Source organism: Podarcis melisellensis, assembly GCF_964234715.1.
Source record: "Podarcis melisellensis genome assembly, chromosome: 17".
Classification (NCBI taxonomy): domain Eukaryota; kingdom Metazoa; phylum Chordata; class Lepidosauria; order Squamata; family Lacertidae; genus Podarcis; species Podarcis melisellensis.
In genome coordinates, this window is record NC_138534.1 from 12,250,712 (window position 1) to 12,267,510 (window position 16,799).

The 16,799-nt window shown below is 41.5% G+C and overlaps 1 protein-coding gene across 6 annotated transcripts in view; it reads left to right on the top strand.

Annotated features, from left to right (window-relative positions):
* The first annotated feature begins 768 nt into the window (after window positions 1–768).
* SUPT20H (SPT20 homolog, SAGA complex component) overlaps window positions 769–16,799 on the top strand; it is a 43,082-nt gene continuing 27,051 nt past the window's right edge. For 2 of the 6 annotated variants that reach the window (XM_081894016.1, XM_081894017.1), the window contains exons 1-14: window positions 770–855; window positions 2,110–2,208; window positions 5,244–5,279; window positions 5,572–5,630; window positions 5,710–5,776; window positions 7,148–7,274; window positions 8,139–8,242; window positions 9,681–9,797; window positions 9,921–9,974; window positions 11,408–11,547; window positions 12,161–12,317; window positions 12,417–12,473; window positions 13,329–13,400; window positions 15,729–15,886. In XM_081894016.1, coding sequence (XP_081750142.1) covers window positions 2,203–2,208; window positions 5,244–5,279; window positions 5,572–5,630; window positions 5,710–5,776; window positions 7,148–7,274; window positions 8,139–8,242; window positions 9,681–9,797; window positions 9,921–9,974; window positions 11,408–11,547; window positions 12,161–12,317; window positions 12,417–12,473; window positions 13,329–13,400; window positions 15,729–15,886 — 1,154 coding nt within the window. In that variant the 5' untranslated portion in view covers window positions 770–855; window positions 2,110–2,202. Of the gene's footprint in view, window positions 856–2,109; window positions 2,209–5,243; window positions 5,280–5,571; window positions 5,631–5,709; window positions 5,777–7,147; window positions 7,275–8,138; window positions 8,243–9,680; window positions 9,798–9,920; window positions 9,975–11,407; window positions 11,548–12,160; window positions 12,318–12,416; window positions 12,474–13,328; window positions 13,401–15,728; window positions 15,887–16,799 lie in introns of all 6 variants that reach the window. The other 4 variants (XM_081894020.1, XM_081894021.1, XM_081894018.1 and 1 more) reach the window with 3 other exon arrangements.

Consider the following 16,799-nt stretch of genomic DNA (forward strand, 5'->3'; position numbering starts at 1 on the left):
AATCAAAAAATTGTGGGCTTTGGGGCGTTTTTGTAAAAAAATAAAAATAAAAATGGAGTTTTCCTTAAAAAAAAAGGCTTGTTTGGGGTGTCCTGTTTTTTCCTTCTTGAAATATGGCAACCCTAGAATGATAACTTGACTTTATGGGATAACCTGATTGATGATAGGGAGTCAAACATTATTATGGAAGAAACCTCATGGTGCAGTGACTTGAATGCCTCTGTGTTGAGCTTTTAAATGCCTTATTGTTTCTTTGTTGGCACAAAATAAGAGCCAAGTAAAGAAGATAATGGAACTCATCTTTTATGAGGCAGTGGTTAGGGCAGTGGTTCTCAAAGGTGCCATGCTGGTGTGGCAGGAAAAGATGGCAAGTGTGGCAGGAAGATTCAAGGCCAATAAAGGAAACATTTAAACATTTCAGTGCAGCGCAGCAGGGTATCCTATCGAAATATATCTATTTTTTAATCTTTTGAAAATGAGAGCAAGTGAGAACAATCTCCTCCTATAAATGAGATTACCCTTGGAGGCATCAATGTAAATAATGATAACGTGCTGTTCTCTTTGACATGAGGGGGGGGCAGGCGGGAGGGGGGATTAAGATTTTTATTGAAATTGGTTCTCCGTGTGGTTGCTACGTGTCTATGGAAGCTGGGCCTTTGGAACTGAACGAGCTCCCGGCGACAACAACAACAACAACAAGCAGCAGCGCTCGGCCGCTTCCCGCGTTTCCGTGGCAACCGCGAGCGTCCGCTGCACCCCAGCGCGCCTGCGCGGGTCTCGCTTTCTCGAGAGCCCCGGAAGCACTTACGGCGGAAGTGGGCGATGGAAGCGCCGCTCGGACAGAGGCGGAGGCGGGTAGGTCTCCCGTTCGCCTGGGGGGGGGGAATGTAAAGGAAAGGGGTTGCTGAGCGAGGGGTCGTGCTGGGGGTGGGGTGGGGCGGCAAAGCATGGGTACCCCCCACCCCCCTGCATGGAGGATGGGGGACCGCCGCCCCTTCTGCTCCTTCCTCTTCTGTTTCTGTTTCCTTCTCCTCTCCCCCCATGAACATTTCTGGAGGGGTTATTTACACGGAATTGTGAAGCTGCGGCGGCTCCCTTCACGGTTTCTCTATAGGTGGCCATTCCCCCCGTCGTCGTTACATAGTGCGCATTTGTTTCTCAAGCTTAGGGCTCCAGCTGTTGTTGGACTACATCTCCCATCATCCCTGGCCACTGGTCCTGCTAGCTAGGGATGTTGGGAGTTGTAGTCCAAAAGCAGCTGGAGACCCAAGCTTGGGAAACACTGATCTAATTAAATGAAATGCAGGTACAGTGGTACCTCTGGTTACATACGCTTCAGGTTGCAGACTCCGCTAACCCAGAAATAGTGCTTCAGGTTAAGAACTTTGCTTCAGGATGAGAACTGAAATCGTGCTCCTGCGGCATGGCAGCAGCAGGAGGCCCCATTAGCTAAAGTGGTACCTCAGGTTAAGAACAGTTTCAGGTTAAGTACGGACCTCCGGAACGAATTAAGTACTTAACCCGAGGTACCACTGTATACTTAATATCAGTGTTTTTTTTCTAAAAACAAATGTTTAGGGGTACAGTGGTACCTCGGGTTACAGACGCTTCAGGTTACAGACTCCACTAACCCAGAAATAGTACCTCGGGTTAAGAACTTTGATTCAGGATGAGAACAGAAATCATGCTCCAGCGGCGCAGCAGCAGCAGGAGGCCCCATTAGCTAAAGTGGTACCTCAGGTTAAGAACAGTTTCAGGTTAAGAACGGACCTCTGGAACGAATTAAGATCTTAACCCAAGGTACAACTTTACTCTCATTTTCCTACTCGTATTGAAACACTGCCCCTCAAAGATTGATGGGAGTTGTAGTCCAGCAACAGTTGCTGGAGACCCAAGTTTGAGAAGTCTGTTAATTGCGCCTACATCTTTAGCTGCTCTTCTTTTTCACCAGTAAGCCGCCTCAATGACCAGGGTGTTTGTGCAGGGAAACCCCAGAGTCCTATCTCAGTCAACCCCCCCCCCCTATTTTTGACAAGTACATAGAATGTAAATAGAATGCCTTATCTATTTTTGCAATAAGTACTTTTCCTCTTCTCTCACCAATTCTAGAGTGCCTTAAACATGGACACAGGAAACTGACAGTGCTCTTCTGTGCCCAACTCCAAAAAAGTCATTTTTGGATGTTGTCATTGGGCTCCAGTCATGATGGTAAGATTTTTCTCTCTTCTGTCAGATTCTGGTTTCTGAAATGCGTGCTTGGGACAGGGCAGAATAAATTAACTGTATCTTCTCTTTTTATTATTTGTAATTAGATTCAAAACATTGTGCTATAAGGCACGTTCAGACCTTGGTCAGATTAAACCACGGTGTATTAGACCAAGAATGCTACATCTGAACCAGTTCAGGGCTTTTCAAGATGATAGCGAAATGTGGATAGTGAACAGAGGAGCCAGATGTGCAGCATCTTAGGATCTTTCTTGAAGCTCCTCTCTTTTCTAGTGAACACTTGCAAGCAAGATGGCGTGAAAGGGTTATTTGCTGATTGTTGTGCAGCGGGCGGCGCTGTGGGTAAAACCTCAGTGCCTAGGACTTGCTGATCGTAAGGTCGGCGGTTTGAATCCCCGTGACGGGGTGAGCTCCCGTCGTTCGGTCCCAGCTCCTGTCAACCTAGCAGTTCGAAAGCACCTCTAAGTGCAAGTAGATAAATAGGGACCGCTTTATAGCGGGAAGGTAAACGGCGTTTCCGTGTGCGGCGCTGGTGCTGGCTCGCCAGATGCAGCTTCGTCACGCTGGCCATGTGACCCGGAAGTGTCTTTGGACAGCGCCGGCTCCCGGCCTCTTGAGCGAGATGAGCGCGCAACCCTAGAGTCGGTCATGACTGGCCTTGATGGGCAGGGGTACCTTTACCTTTACCTTTAGATTATACAGGCAGTGACCCATTTGCATTACGTTCTGGACTTCCATGTGCTTCGACTACACTGCCCTGTTCCTCCCCTTTTTGTGACTTTTGGGGTTTCTTGGATTCAGGCCAGTGTACATATGCACGGTTGCACACATTTTGGAAAAGCGTAAAATGGCCATTGCCTGTATAGCAGGATATGTGTGAGTGCTGTTGACATGTCTGTTTGCCTCTGTCAGTCACTATACTAATAGAGTATAGTCTTGAATGGATGAAATAAAAAGCAAGATGCTAATCTGATGGAAAGCTACTTTTAAGTCCTGCTACTAGTTAGTGACAAGTGATGAAAAGCCAAGAACAGCTCATTTCATCACCAACTTTTCCAGTATTGCCTGAGATTATTAATACAATTAGCTCCATTTTTGTGAATATAGTTTAAGATTATTTTCTTTATCTTGTACCAACAAGCTTTATAGAGCACATGCAGTTGTGTATCTTACTATAATTATAAAATCATGGTCCTTTCTTCCTGTTTTCCTGTCTAGGAAGTGAATTCTTAATTGTGATTAAGCATTAATGTTAATTGTGGATTATGATACCCAGGCTTCCTGTTTAACCCTGATTTGAAATTAGCGTTAGTTCTGTCTTGAAACCATAATTTCAAAACAGTTTAACAAGAGTCTTGTTCAGCCATATTTAACAACAGTTCTGACATGCTAAACTGCTAAAGGAAAAACTGGAGAATTTGCTGTCAAGGTGGGAGAGAGCAGCCTGCTCATGGTCTCTTAAGCATATGTCTGCATCAGACTATAGTGTAGGCATTGCCAGTTATACATCTGCTTTGAGGTAGCTGCTGTTGTCAAAAACCACAATGTAAGCAAACTTGTGCTTGTCTCAAATATTGTCTTAATTGTCTGTGACTTGATGATTGTTGATAACTTATTGCTTGCACTCAAGTCCTAATTATATTTACTCAGAAGTCTGATTAATTTTCATGAGATTTGCTTCTAGGTAACTACACTATTAAATGAGGTATTTGTAATAATAATAATAATTTTTATTTATACCCCGCCCTCCCCAGCCAAGGCTGGGCTCAGGGCGGCTAACAAGCAATAATAAAACAAGTTGAATGAATACAACTTAAAAACAAGATTAAAATACAACAATTAAAATATTGAAACATTAAAATATTAAAATGCAGCCTCATCACAGGAGGAGAAAGGAAAAAGGAAAAAGAAAGAGGGGAGGGAATCAAATTGGCTCCAAGCCAAAGGCCAGGCGGAACAACTCTGTCTTACAGGCCCTGCGGAAAGAAATCAGATCCAGCAGGGCCCTGGTCTCATGAGACAGAGCATTCCACCAGGCCGGAGCCAGTGTTGAAAAGGCCCTGCCTCTGGTTGAAGCTAATCTAACTTCCTTAGGGCCCGGGACCACTAGGGTGTTGCTATTTACGGACCTTGAGGCTCTCCGTGGGGCATACCGGGAGAGGTGGTCCAATATTTGGTCAGAATTATTGGAGGACCAATAATTGGTCAGAACACTTTATCTGGTGAAAAAATGATAGAATTAATGAATATTATATGATACTATTGGTGTTCAAAATTAACCAGGGGCCAGGTGCATTTTACACCTGAATATTGACCCCTTGTAACCAAGTGAAGATGCCCGGGTGTCAGAATGGCATCTGGCATCTCCACTATCTGGAAGGGCATGCCTGGGGAATCATTGATCATTGATTGTTTTCACACACTAATACCCCATCCTGTAGAATTCTTCAGTTCTATTTTATCTGCACAATCAGAATGAATTTCAGGAACCAAAAAGTTATATTGAAAAATATGGTTTTAGAAGAAGAAGAGTTTGGATTTGATATCCTGCCTTTCACTCCCCTTCAGGAGTCTCAAAGCGGCTAACATTCTCCTTTACCTTCCTTCCCCACAACAAACACTCGGTGAGGTGAGTGGGGCTGAGAGACTTCACAGAAGTGTGACTAGCCCAAGGTCACCCAACAGCTGCAGGTGGAGGAACGGGGAAGCGAACCCGGTTCCCCAGATTACGAGACTACCACTCTTAACCACTACACAACACTGGCTCTCTTAGAGCCATTTCCCCCCAAAATGGCAACTAGACATTCCGCTTTGGCGACTAACCCTGGTTAAAGGATCCATTTGGTGCCAAGAGTTTCTAACACTGGGTACTATTTTATATCAGACGATATAGTACAAGAATCTATATTAACATATCAGACGATATAGTACAAGAATCTATATTAACATATATTAACATCTATATTAACATATTATCTATATTAACATATAACAAAGGTCTTTTTATCATTTTGCAGCAGCAGGCTTTAGAACTTGCATTGGATCGTGCTGAGGTAAGTAGTAGATTGTGTGAATTGCACACATATTTAATGTTACATTTAATCATCATCTGCATTGTACCACAGTTTCACCAGTTATTCAGAACACTGTACAGAAAATAAATTTCATAATCTGAAAATGTAATAGGAGAGAAAGAGATTTATCACTCATTTTTTGTTTAATTTAATGTAAACACAATTCATGTAAACATAATTTAATGTAAACATACACACTCCTAAATCCCCCCAAGCAGTTTGCATATCTTTGTACCACTAAGCTTATTTGTGTGGGGTTTGTTTTTTTCAGTATATCATTGAAAGTGCACGCCAGAAGCCTCCCAAACGAAAATATTTATCCAGTGGGAGGTAAGAATTATTTAGTGCCTCTTGTTTACTTCAACAGACAAAATGGTTACTGAATTGTGTTTCCTCTTCACAATTTTAGAAAATCTGTGTTTCAAAAATTATATGAACTGTATCTGGAAGAATGCGATAAAGAGCCTGAAGTAAAGGTAAGTGGGACTTATTTGCCAAGCACTCGCTCCATTACTGTCTTTGTGGTCTGTACTAGAGCTCTGATAAGCCCCGCTTTCTTTTTGTTTTTTTGTTTTTTATATATATAAAAGCTATTAAAGGAATTGGCATTTTAACGCAATGCCCAGTGCCTGACTTGAGCATGGGGAGAAGTAACACCTCCCTGAAAGTAAAATCCAAAAGCAATAAGAGTCCAGCCAGAATGTGTGCTTCTCCACATAGTTCTTCCCAGAGGCAGGTTACTAGATTGGCAGGTTACTAGATTGAAGGGCGCATGGTGGGGCTGGCCATCATGGCTTTGGTGGTACAGCAAAGAGCACTTGTTTCCTAGATCTGACCTGACAGTAGAGCAGATAACAATGTTTGGGTGAGATCAGGACTGCTCCTGCCATATAGGTCTTCCTACAGATTTGTTGGCAGGTAGAACTTGAGCAATGCTAAACGACTCCTTCCTTATAGAATCGAATTTGGAAACTGTGGCCCTCCAAATGTTGAACTCCCATCAGCCCCAGCCTGCATAGCATAAGGTCAGAGATGTTGGGAGTTGTAGGACCAGAGCTTCCCCATCCCACCTATAGAAGGTGATGAGGAAAGCCCTCTCTGTGAGAGATGATCTAAAACCCCACAGCCCTTATTTTTCAGCAGGAGCAGTTCAAGGGTGACCAACAAGAAGGAAATGGGGACACTCTTTTGGGAAGCGATCAAGAGATTGTAATTCTGGACAGGGCAACATTCTATGAAAATGCATTGCAGCAAATGCACGCTAAAGCCTCGTTTTCTTAGTGGATGGCTTTATTAACTCAGGAAAGTGGTGGTGTTAAATTATTTTGAGAGATTCAAGGCAGTTCTTAAAACCGTCACATAAATGAAGGTGCACCAACTTTGCTGAATAAAAGTAGGTCGAGGGGGCGCTGCAGAACCTCTATGTGCTGCCTTGAGTTCTGTGGCAGGATATACATGTAATAGATAAACAGTAAACATAATTATTTGTTATTGGGAAGTGGAGTGGATAGGAATGGTTGAAGGCAGGACGAGTGTAGTAGCGGGTGAAATTTTCCTTCTGGGAGAGAGGTCTCCTATTCTTGGCTCTACCTTCACCAGGAGAGCAGAGTGAATAATTTGTCCCTAGGCTTTTCTCAAGAATGTTCCAAAAGATCGAGCCCTTCCCTTTTTGTTTCTTTCCCTGCAACCATTAGTTCTTCAGCACATAGAATGAAATGTTACTTATGAAACCAAGGTAGACTTAGTAAGGTAATTATAGTGAATAGCTGCTCGTTTCCGTATTCATTATTTCATGTTGGTAGCTCCTGGATGCGTTGTTTTCATGAGTGTCACCCATTTTGAAACAGAAGCTGAGGCGAAATGTGAACTTGTTGGAGAAGCTGGTTTTGCAAGAGACATTGTCATGCCTAGTAGTGAACCTCTATCCAGGAAACGAAGGCTATTCGCTGATGCTGAGAGGGAAGAATGGGTCAGGTAAAGTTAACACTAAATGGCTGTTAACAACCTGATTGTGCTGCAAAATAAAGCTGTTGGCTTTATAAAAAACTCTTTTGTGCCATTGCTGTCTTTAGCTGTGAGTAAACCTGTTTAAAGCCTGATATGATCTTCTGGTTTTCTGTGTACTCTGTGTGTCTGTTTGAATTATTTCAGCTACTGGATTTTGTTTTACTTAGTAGAAGAAAGACCATAGCTGTCTTTCTCTTGATCGGGGTGGCTAACCAGTGTGCCCCTATCCCCAGAATTTTTCCTCACCACCACCCTGAGTTTTTTCTCACCATGCCCTCAAAGTTGTCATTGAGGAAAAAGCATTTTTTTTGATTGATTGATTGATAGATAGACAGACAGACAGACATCCTTGGGATCCTCCACTGTCACAATGTACGGTACTCCAAGGCCTCTCTGAAACATATCCTTTTTAAAAATTACTGACTGCTCCCTTTTATCCATATATTAAATTGTACTGATCACACCTGTTGTGACGCCAAAAGTAATTTTGTGACCACTGCCCCTGAGACTGTTAAAAATGTGCCCTTTACGTTTTCTGGCCACGTCCACTTTTAAACATTTTGGCTGTGCCCACTTTGACATGCTCCCCCCCACGAGAGTTGACAGTGTGGCCTTGACTAGAATGAAGGTCGGCCACCCCTGTTCTAGATCATCTATTCATTTAAAACATTTTTAACCAGCCTCTCCTCAGTGTGAGGTAGCTTGTTACGTAACAGAATCACAATTTTGTAAGTTAATTTCCCCCCTCTTTTTTCTAGAAAGGAATAATTGTGAAAGCAAATAGTTCACACACATATTCATAGTCAAATACATTCTTTGGTTTTAACGCAGATTCAGAAACCATTCGGCTTCCTTATGAAGAGGGAGAATTGCTTGAATATTTGGATGCAGAAGAGCTGCCTCCTATTTTAGTTGATCTCCTGGAAAAATCACAGGTTTGAAAGACTTTGAAATGGTGTTTTTGTTTTAGTGGTTATGGGGAGGGTAGTGGAAGTACAGTGGTGCCCCGCAAGACGGAAAACCCGCTAGACGAAAGGGTTTTCCGTTTTGGAGACGCTTCGCAAAACGAATTTCCCTATGGGCTTGCTTCGCAAGACGAAAAAATCTTGCGAGTCCCCGCGGGTTTTTCCCGCTTTTTTCGTCCTTTTCCTAAGCCGCTTAACAGCTGATCCGCTGATAAGCCGCTTAACAGCTGATCGCTAGAAACCGCTAGACCGCTGTAGCGCTAATCCGCTACAACGAAAAAACCGCTAGACGAAGAGAATCGCGGAACGGATTCTTTTCGTCTTGCGAGGCACCACTGTAACAGTAACCATATACAGTAGTAACTATATGGGGGGGGGGCGTTGTCTACCAATGTGGCTGAACCAGAACTTGTCTTGCTATGCTTTCTGAGGCTGCTAGGGGCTGTGATTCAGCAGCCTTTGGAGGACCAAGGATTTCCCCATTCCTGCTGTATATAGTGTATGTTCAACTAACTGACCAAATTCAGTGCTGAAGCAATGATTCTTCAACATCAACTTTGTTGGACTGGTCATGTTGTGCGGATGCCCGATTATCATCTTGCAAAGCAACTACTCTATTCTGAACTTAAAAATGGAAAGCGTAATGCTGGTGGTCAACAAAAGAGGTTTAAAGACTCTCTCAAGGCAAATCTTTAAAAATGTAGTATAAACCCCGACAATGGGGAAACACTGGCTTGCGAGCGCTCCAATTGGAAAACAGCCTTTACCAAAGGTGTCATGGATTTTGAAGACACTCAAACTCAGGACGCAAGGGAGAAATGTACTAAGAGGAAGGCACGCTTGGCAAATCCACACCATGATCAGCTCCCACCCGGAAACCAATGTCCCCGCTGTGGAAAGACGTGTGCATCCAGAATTGGCCTCCACAGTCACTTACTGACTCATTGTTAAAACCGTGTTTATGGAAGACAATCTTATTCTGCTATGAGTGATCGCCAAATAAGGAGTATATGTTCAACTAACTGACCAAATTCGCTATCCTGTCTGGAGACCAAATTACCATTTGGGTTCTAAAACTATGGTTACAACAAACCACAGTTTGGCATAATGTCTAAACTGAGCACTAGTATAAAAATAAAAAATTCAAAACTTATGAGCAACGCTTGAAAAATATTTCTAACCCTTAAGAAGAAGCACCAGTTTTTACATAATTTGGTTATTGTCCTTGTTAAGTTTAATAATAATGATAATAATAATAATAATAATAATAATAATAATAATAATAATAATAATAATAGAGTTTTTAAAAAGAGAGAGGAAGTATTCCCAGAGATCTAAAGATCTGTTTAGTTCCAGGTATAAATATATAGAAGTGCTGATATGTACATTTTTGTTTGCTTTTAAACAGATAAATATTTTCCATTGTGGCTGCGTCATAACAGAAATACGTGACTATAGACAATCTGGTAATCTCAAATCTCCAACATACCAAAGCAAGTACATACTTCTGCGCCCAACAATGCAGGTAAACAACTCGTGTTTTTCAGCTTTGGTGTTGCTCTTAATTTTTTAAAAAACCAATCCTGATGCATCGTATTTAGAAATCCTGTACTTCACAAGTAATGAAAGGTTTGCCTCATTTTTCTAGACCTTGATTTGTGATGTGCATTCCATTACAAGCGACAACCACAAATGGACGCAGGTAACAAACGTGGCAGCTAAAGGAGTTGGTTTCACTAGTGTGGTAGTTTCCTAGTATTATGGTATATTGTGATGATAATTTCTGGTGCAATGTGGTCTTCCAACCCCAGGAAAGGCCATCTTGTTCAGCGGCATAAAGGTCTACAAGGAGATGAATAGGCCTAGGTTTCAGTGAAGTGGCAAGGTTATTTCTGGGCTCTGCTAGAGGTCTCAAATGATTTAATTCAGTGCCATAGATAGATAGATAGATAGATAGATAGATAGATAGATAGATAGATAGATAGATATTTAAAACCCTTCCAGATAAGATTGGAAAGCAAGCATGTTGGAGAAAAGGCTAGTTTAGAGTCTTCCCTGACATCTAACATTCTTTGTGCTGGAAATGTTTTGTATGAAGGAAAATTTGCGCAAGACCCGACCCTGGAGTTTGCCACTTCAGTGAGAATATGTCATAGTGAGTCGGAGGTGTAGACCTATTTTGCATGATTCTGTTTATTAATATCAATATTAGGCAGAATCCAGAACATTTCTTCTGCAAGATCTGCTTGTATTGTGGGAGTTCAAGATCCTCTTAACACATCCCATGCCATTTGGTGGGGGGGAGGGGGCAGGAGCTGACCTTCCGGGCAGCTTTGGGGGTTGCCCATAAGGGGCTGCAGCAGGAAAGAGGAGGCCGAAAAGCATTGTTGCCCAAGTAGAATACCACCTGACCCCATCTGTAATTATAATTACCCACGCGCAGCCCTAAGGTCCCATTGAGATGATGGATGGCAGAAAGGGACTTGCGTGCATGCTCTGATTCTTTAGTGATGCTCACATGTGCAATTTCAAATTGGGAATCTTCCGAAGATTCTGTTAATAGAAATTTCAGTTTAGATTATTGAAACTTTGGCAAGAACCATAGTAGTTCTGAAGAGAGGAGAGAGATGTCAGATTTTGGGCTATTGTGTTTGCTGGTCTCTCTCAAACACAATCTTAAGTCCCTGCGATATGAAAGTATAATAATCACTTAGATTACAAGTCAAGAACAGCTGTTTGACACTGTGCAGACACTCAACTATCATGTATGTCAATGCCAAAAATACTGTTCAAATATTTACAAATACTGTTTAAAATATTTGTAACGTGCAACCAGTCCTAAGCAGGCTTATTTATTTATAAAAATATTTATCTATTGAAATGGTTTGCCACAATACAACATAAAACTGTACCGTAAACACCATATAAAAAGGTTAAAAACAGGCATCAATTAACCATTGTGGAAAGGCGTACTTTAGTTGCAGGGTGTTCAGCAAGCGTACAAAAGCTGGCACAGAAGTTGCCTGCTGTGTACTTGAAAATAAGTCCTATTGAGTTAAATGGGACTTACTCCCACGTAAATGTGTATAGGATTGCAGCCTTTACTGCAGTTTTAGAACACCCTCTGTATTATAGGAAGACAAACTCCTGCTAGAAAGCCAACTGATACTGGCTACAGCGGAACCTCTGTGTCTGGATCCTTCGATTGCAGTAACTTGCACAGCAAACAGACTTCACTATAACAAGCAGAAGATGAATACTCGCCCAATGAAAAGGTATCGGAAAGTCATAATCTACTGGTCCTTGATTTATAAAAAGTCTGGTTGAGCAGAATAGGCTGCTTTAATGGGGTCAAGTTATTTGTTGTTAAATTTTGAAGAACTTCAAAGACCTGGAATGTCTGTTTTCCCTAGAACAAACACCCTTAACATTTTGTTTGGAGCAAAACACATTTGTGATGAACAGTGATCATTTTAAAAATGAATCACTCACCAGCCCCTAGAATTGCATCATTGGATAGCTCTTTGAGTGAATGCAAGCTTTAGAGCATGGGTAGGCAACCTAAGGCCCAGGGGCTGGATGCGGCCCAATTGCCTTCTCAATCTGGCCTGCGGATGGTCTGCAAATCAGCATGTTTTTACATGAGTAGAATATGTCCTTTTATTTAAAATGCATCTCTGGGTAATTTGGGGGCCTGCATGGGGTTTTTACATGAGTAGGGTGTATATCTGGTATCGGACACACAGTAAATTAGATGCCCATCCACACAGTGCCCTTCATGCTGGATTATCTGCTATGAAAGAGGATGCCTGGCCACTCTAGCAAGCTTGTATGAAAATTGTCCAAGCTGCCTGTATTCTTTCCATTAATATTTTCAATATTTTACAGGTGCTTCAAGAGATACTCCAGGTCATCTCTGAATCGGCAGCAGGAGGTGTCTCACTGCACAACACCGCCGCAGCTCAGGTTGTTTGATTATTTGCAGAAAAGAAAGGAAAAGAAGGGAGCCCAGCAGTACGACCTCAAAATTTCCAAAGCTGGAAATGTATGCATGTTTTTAAAAGACAGCACATTAGATAATTAGATAATCTTACTTACTCTGATAACTATTGTTCATTTCTATATTTGCTTTCCTTTTTTCCAGTGTGTGGATATGTGGAAACAGAATCCTTGTTATTTGACGGCGCCTTCTGAAGTGGATGTAAGTTCATAGATTTCTGAAACATGCTGAGATGAGTAAAATTTGTCATTCCTAGGATTGTGTCCAGAGCTGTCAGTCTTCTGATGGAGCTCTGGCCCAGGAGCTTGTGCATATAGATCTGTACATGCCAATGTAATCTCTTAGCTTCTGAAACATCTTGTTCAAGAAGTTCTGCTTATACAAGCCGGCTGCTAGCAGAACAAGTTCAACACTACCTCTGTTTAGCATAGCTTTTTTCATTCTCTTCTGAAAAGAAGAACAGTCTAAGAAGAACAATCTAAGAACAGTGCTTAGCTCTGAATGACCTTGAAACATAATTGACAAGCATGCATGTCTCTACGGTATATGCCATTGGGTAGATAAAAAATATATGGGATCATAATCAAAACTGATAAAGCTTCTCTTCTTTTTTCATTTTCTTCTGAAAAGAAGACAGATCCCAATCCTTAAGAATAAATTGGCTAGCTTAAGAAGAAGAACATTTGAAAATGAAAACTTCTAGATTTGAAATCAGATTAATTACACCGTTTTTGTGAGGCCTGTTAAAATAAGTGGACATGTAAGAGCCATTATGTAAAGGATGTATTATATTTGAAGAGGGTGGGATCTGTCAAGATACAAACTGGACTGAAAACATGAGGTTTATAATCATGCCTGTTCTGGGAATTCTTTTTCTCCCGCTTGTAAGGATAATCACAACTCAATAAACCCTCATTAGGATTGTCTTGCCTTCACTCTCTGAACCCATCAGTATGATTATAATTCTTTTTTCAATTATAAGGACATTTATGCTCCTCATCCACATCTTTCATCTGCTCTCATTTTAATTTACTGATCTCTTAACTGTTTCTGAAGGTGGAAAAATACGCCAAAGTGGAAAAATCTATCAAACCTGATGACTCACAACCCAGTGTCTGGCCTGCTCATGTGAGTAATAGTAGATTGCTTGCTAACCTTTTCGATAATTAAGAGACTTCGTGTTCCAAAAGATAGGAACACAGAGAACAATCAGTACTTGAATGTGTTTAGGTGAGTAAGGGAAGGCTCTAGGAATCATTTCAAATTGTTATTAGGAAATACGGGGAAATGGGTCTTGTGACTTTTTCAGGAGTGCGGTTACATGGCATTGAGAGGTAACTGCTGTTGCTGCTGTTGATTGTGCAACTAAAACCAACATGGATCTGTAGTCTTCTCTGTTCATGAGCCATGTCTCACGTTGAGCCTCAGAAGCAACTGCCTCTGAACTAGGGTGTTTGATCAGTTAGATCAAACACTCGGTGGTATTGGTAGCAGTTTAAAATGTGATATATATTTTTTAGCAAATTGAAACCACTTTATGTACTCCATGTACTTCTCATCAATTACGTGGTCAGTTGCCCTGTGTTGTTTCATTTCAACCACCATCCCTTCTCAGTTTTTTAAAAATACAGTTTAACTCAGGGATTTGATTTGCCCCTATTGAAATGAATGAGAAACTGAAACCATTAGACTGTCGGCAGCAGCTTCTCAAAATCAGGGTGGGAAAAATAACGACTTTCCGCCCATATCGTGAATCCTATATTTTTGTTGTTAGATCTTTCCCCCCATTTTTGTAGTTTTTCCTCAGTACATTATTGTGGTGATACCCAAAGTTGGTGCAGATTCGTTGAAATCGATAGACAAACTGGGTAGACAAGGATTTTTCCTTTCCCCAAATTGCTAGCCTATATTGAATGTGCCTTGTACGCACATTGAAATCGTGTCGGAGCAGAGCTGCCTTTCTGCTGTTTGGGTTCAGAAACCTAGCAAGGAGGAGGAAGTTTTAAGTCTTTGCTGAATATGAAACTGCTGAGATTAGAAGCATACTTGTTCTTCAGATGAGCTGAAGAACAAGTTCTTCTGTTCACTATTGGGACAGAAGAAGTAGGCTAGACTCTTACAAAAGGCATGGACATTTGTAGCTTCACTTAGCTGTGTGGTTAACTTGGGTGGCAACTTTGGAGCCGGCAAAGAATGTCACCTAGGATGTCTAGGCAACATGATGACCATGTACATATGCAATAGACAATCTTTATAGAATTCCTTCAAACCATAACAAGTACTTTAACAAGTACAAAATGAAGTCTTTCGTCTCAAAGTCTCTGAAAATCTTTAAATGGAACGAGGTACCAGACTTTGTACGATGAAAGACAAGCTGTGAAGCTTTGTGTATTCAGGAAATATGATGTCCAACACTGAACAGTGATTCCGGATATTGACTACTGTAGAATTCTTAGTCAGCGTGGTGGTAGGATATAGAATTACTTCATAAACCCTTCTTATTTCAAATGAATGTATGTGAATGAAAATATCAAATGCTGTGGAACAGTGCTCATGTAATAATGTGACTACAAAGTCTGGTACCTCGCTTCATTTAAAGTTTTTCAGAGACTTTGAGACTAAAGATTTCATTTTGTACTCGTTATGGTTTGAAGGAATTCTATAAAGATTTTCTATTGCATGTGTACATGGTCATCGTGTTGCCTAGACATTGCTGATGTTCTCTTTGCAACACAGGAGTTTATTCTGAGCCAGTGTGGTGTAGTGGTTAAGAGCGGTAGTCTCGTAATCTGGGGAACCGGGTTAACGTCTCCGCTCCTCCACGTGCAGCTACTGGGTGACCTTGGGCTAGTCACACTTCTTTGAAGTCTCTCAGCCCCACTCACCTCACAGAGTGCTTGTTGTGGGGGAGGAAGGGAAAGGAGAATGTTAGCCACTTTGAGACTCCTTAAAGGGAGTGAAAGGCAGGATATCAAATCCAAACTCTTCTTATTGCTGTACCATGGCCAGAAGGATGTCACCTGGCAAGAGTTCTCTTGCAGCTCATTACCATAGCTGCTTTTCTCTGCTCCCTGAAACTGCTCAAATAGTGGCCCATTTGGAACTCATTTGGAGACAGGCCTAAAGGCACTGATACTCTGGTGCAGCAATAAAACTGCTGGCATATTTACAAAGCTAAGCAAGGACAAGTATGGTTTCACATTGGATGGGGGACTGCTTGTTGAGATTCTTGCATCGCGGGGAGTTGGACCAGATGACCTTTGGGTTGTCCCTTCCAACTCTACAATTCTGTGATTCTATTATTCTTCCTCTAGAATTAACTTGGAAGCAAAATTTAAAAATGTACACCCTGCCTCTTCTCTCAAGGGCTCTCCAGCGGTTTGTCTCCTTTTAATCTGTGAATTGGAGGGATCTTTTGAAATGGTCTGCTTGTATCAATATTTCTCTCTTTGACAGGAAATAAAAGATGATTATGTCTTCGAATGCGAAGTTGGCAGTCATCTTCAGAAAACAAAACTGACCATTTTCCAGTCGTTGGGAAATCCATTATACTATGGTAAAATACAAATGATTAAAAATGACGAAGACAATGAGAGCTCAACAATTCCATCACAGTAAGTGGCCTTCATCTTAAATTTTGGAGAAAAACACATATTTTATCATTTTAGACACATTTATGTGGATTTATAGAAAATGGCATTTCTTTTGTTTTTCAGAAAAATAAATTTTACCTGTTACTGTTTGAGTTAGTGAAGAAATGAGGATTAGTGCAGGAAGACAGCTAGCCAGCTCCTTCAGCATAAGAGCCATACTGAGTTAGACTTTGCAGCCCATTATTCTTTTCCAAAAGTGTTCTGACAAAAATCTCTGGTACAATCAAGCTGAGCCTCAAGGCAACAGACCTTCCCCTGTTGCTCATTCCCAGTATCTAATATTTTGAAATACGCAGCTTCTGAATATAAAGAAGCTTCCATTTCCAGCAATGACTAATAGTTGTTTTATTTATTCCATTTATATTGCATCTGTTCTCCAAGGGAATTTGGATTAATGTGCTGTATTGAATGTAGAATGCAGAATGTTCCACCAGCGCAAGGATTTATTCTGTGCAGTGGAATGTTCTGCTCCTCTCCTCTCTCTGAGCTCCCCCTAATTCTGTTTTGGGGTTTGCCCAACCCTCCAGAACAGGTTTGGGGATGGTATGGGGTGTGCAGGGGGGCAAGGGCAAAGTCCCATTGTATTAGTGCTAGCCCAAATATCTAGTTGAATAGTATTGGTGTTTTGCAACTTTGACCTGTTGCAGGACCTTAGCCAGACCTTAGCAGAGCATACGCAGAGTTCCAGAAAGCAATCAGTTGCAGGCAGGATGGACGAAGCAGGAATACATGCTGCTGCTAGTAACTTGGTTACTTATAGGTGTTTATTATTTACAGCAGACTCTACAAGTTACTATATACAAGAACAGATACACTGATCTTAACTAGCACTCTCTTAACAAACTCCAAGCGGCTCTCAGAACACCACACTGAC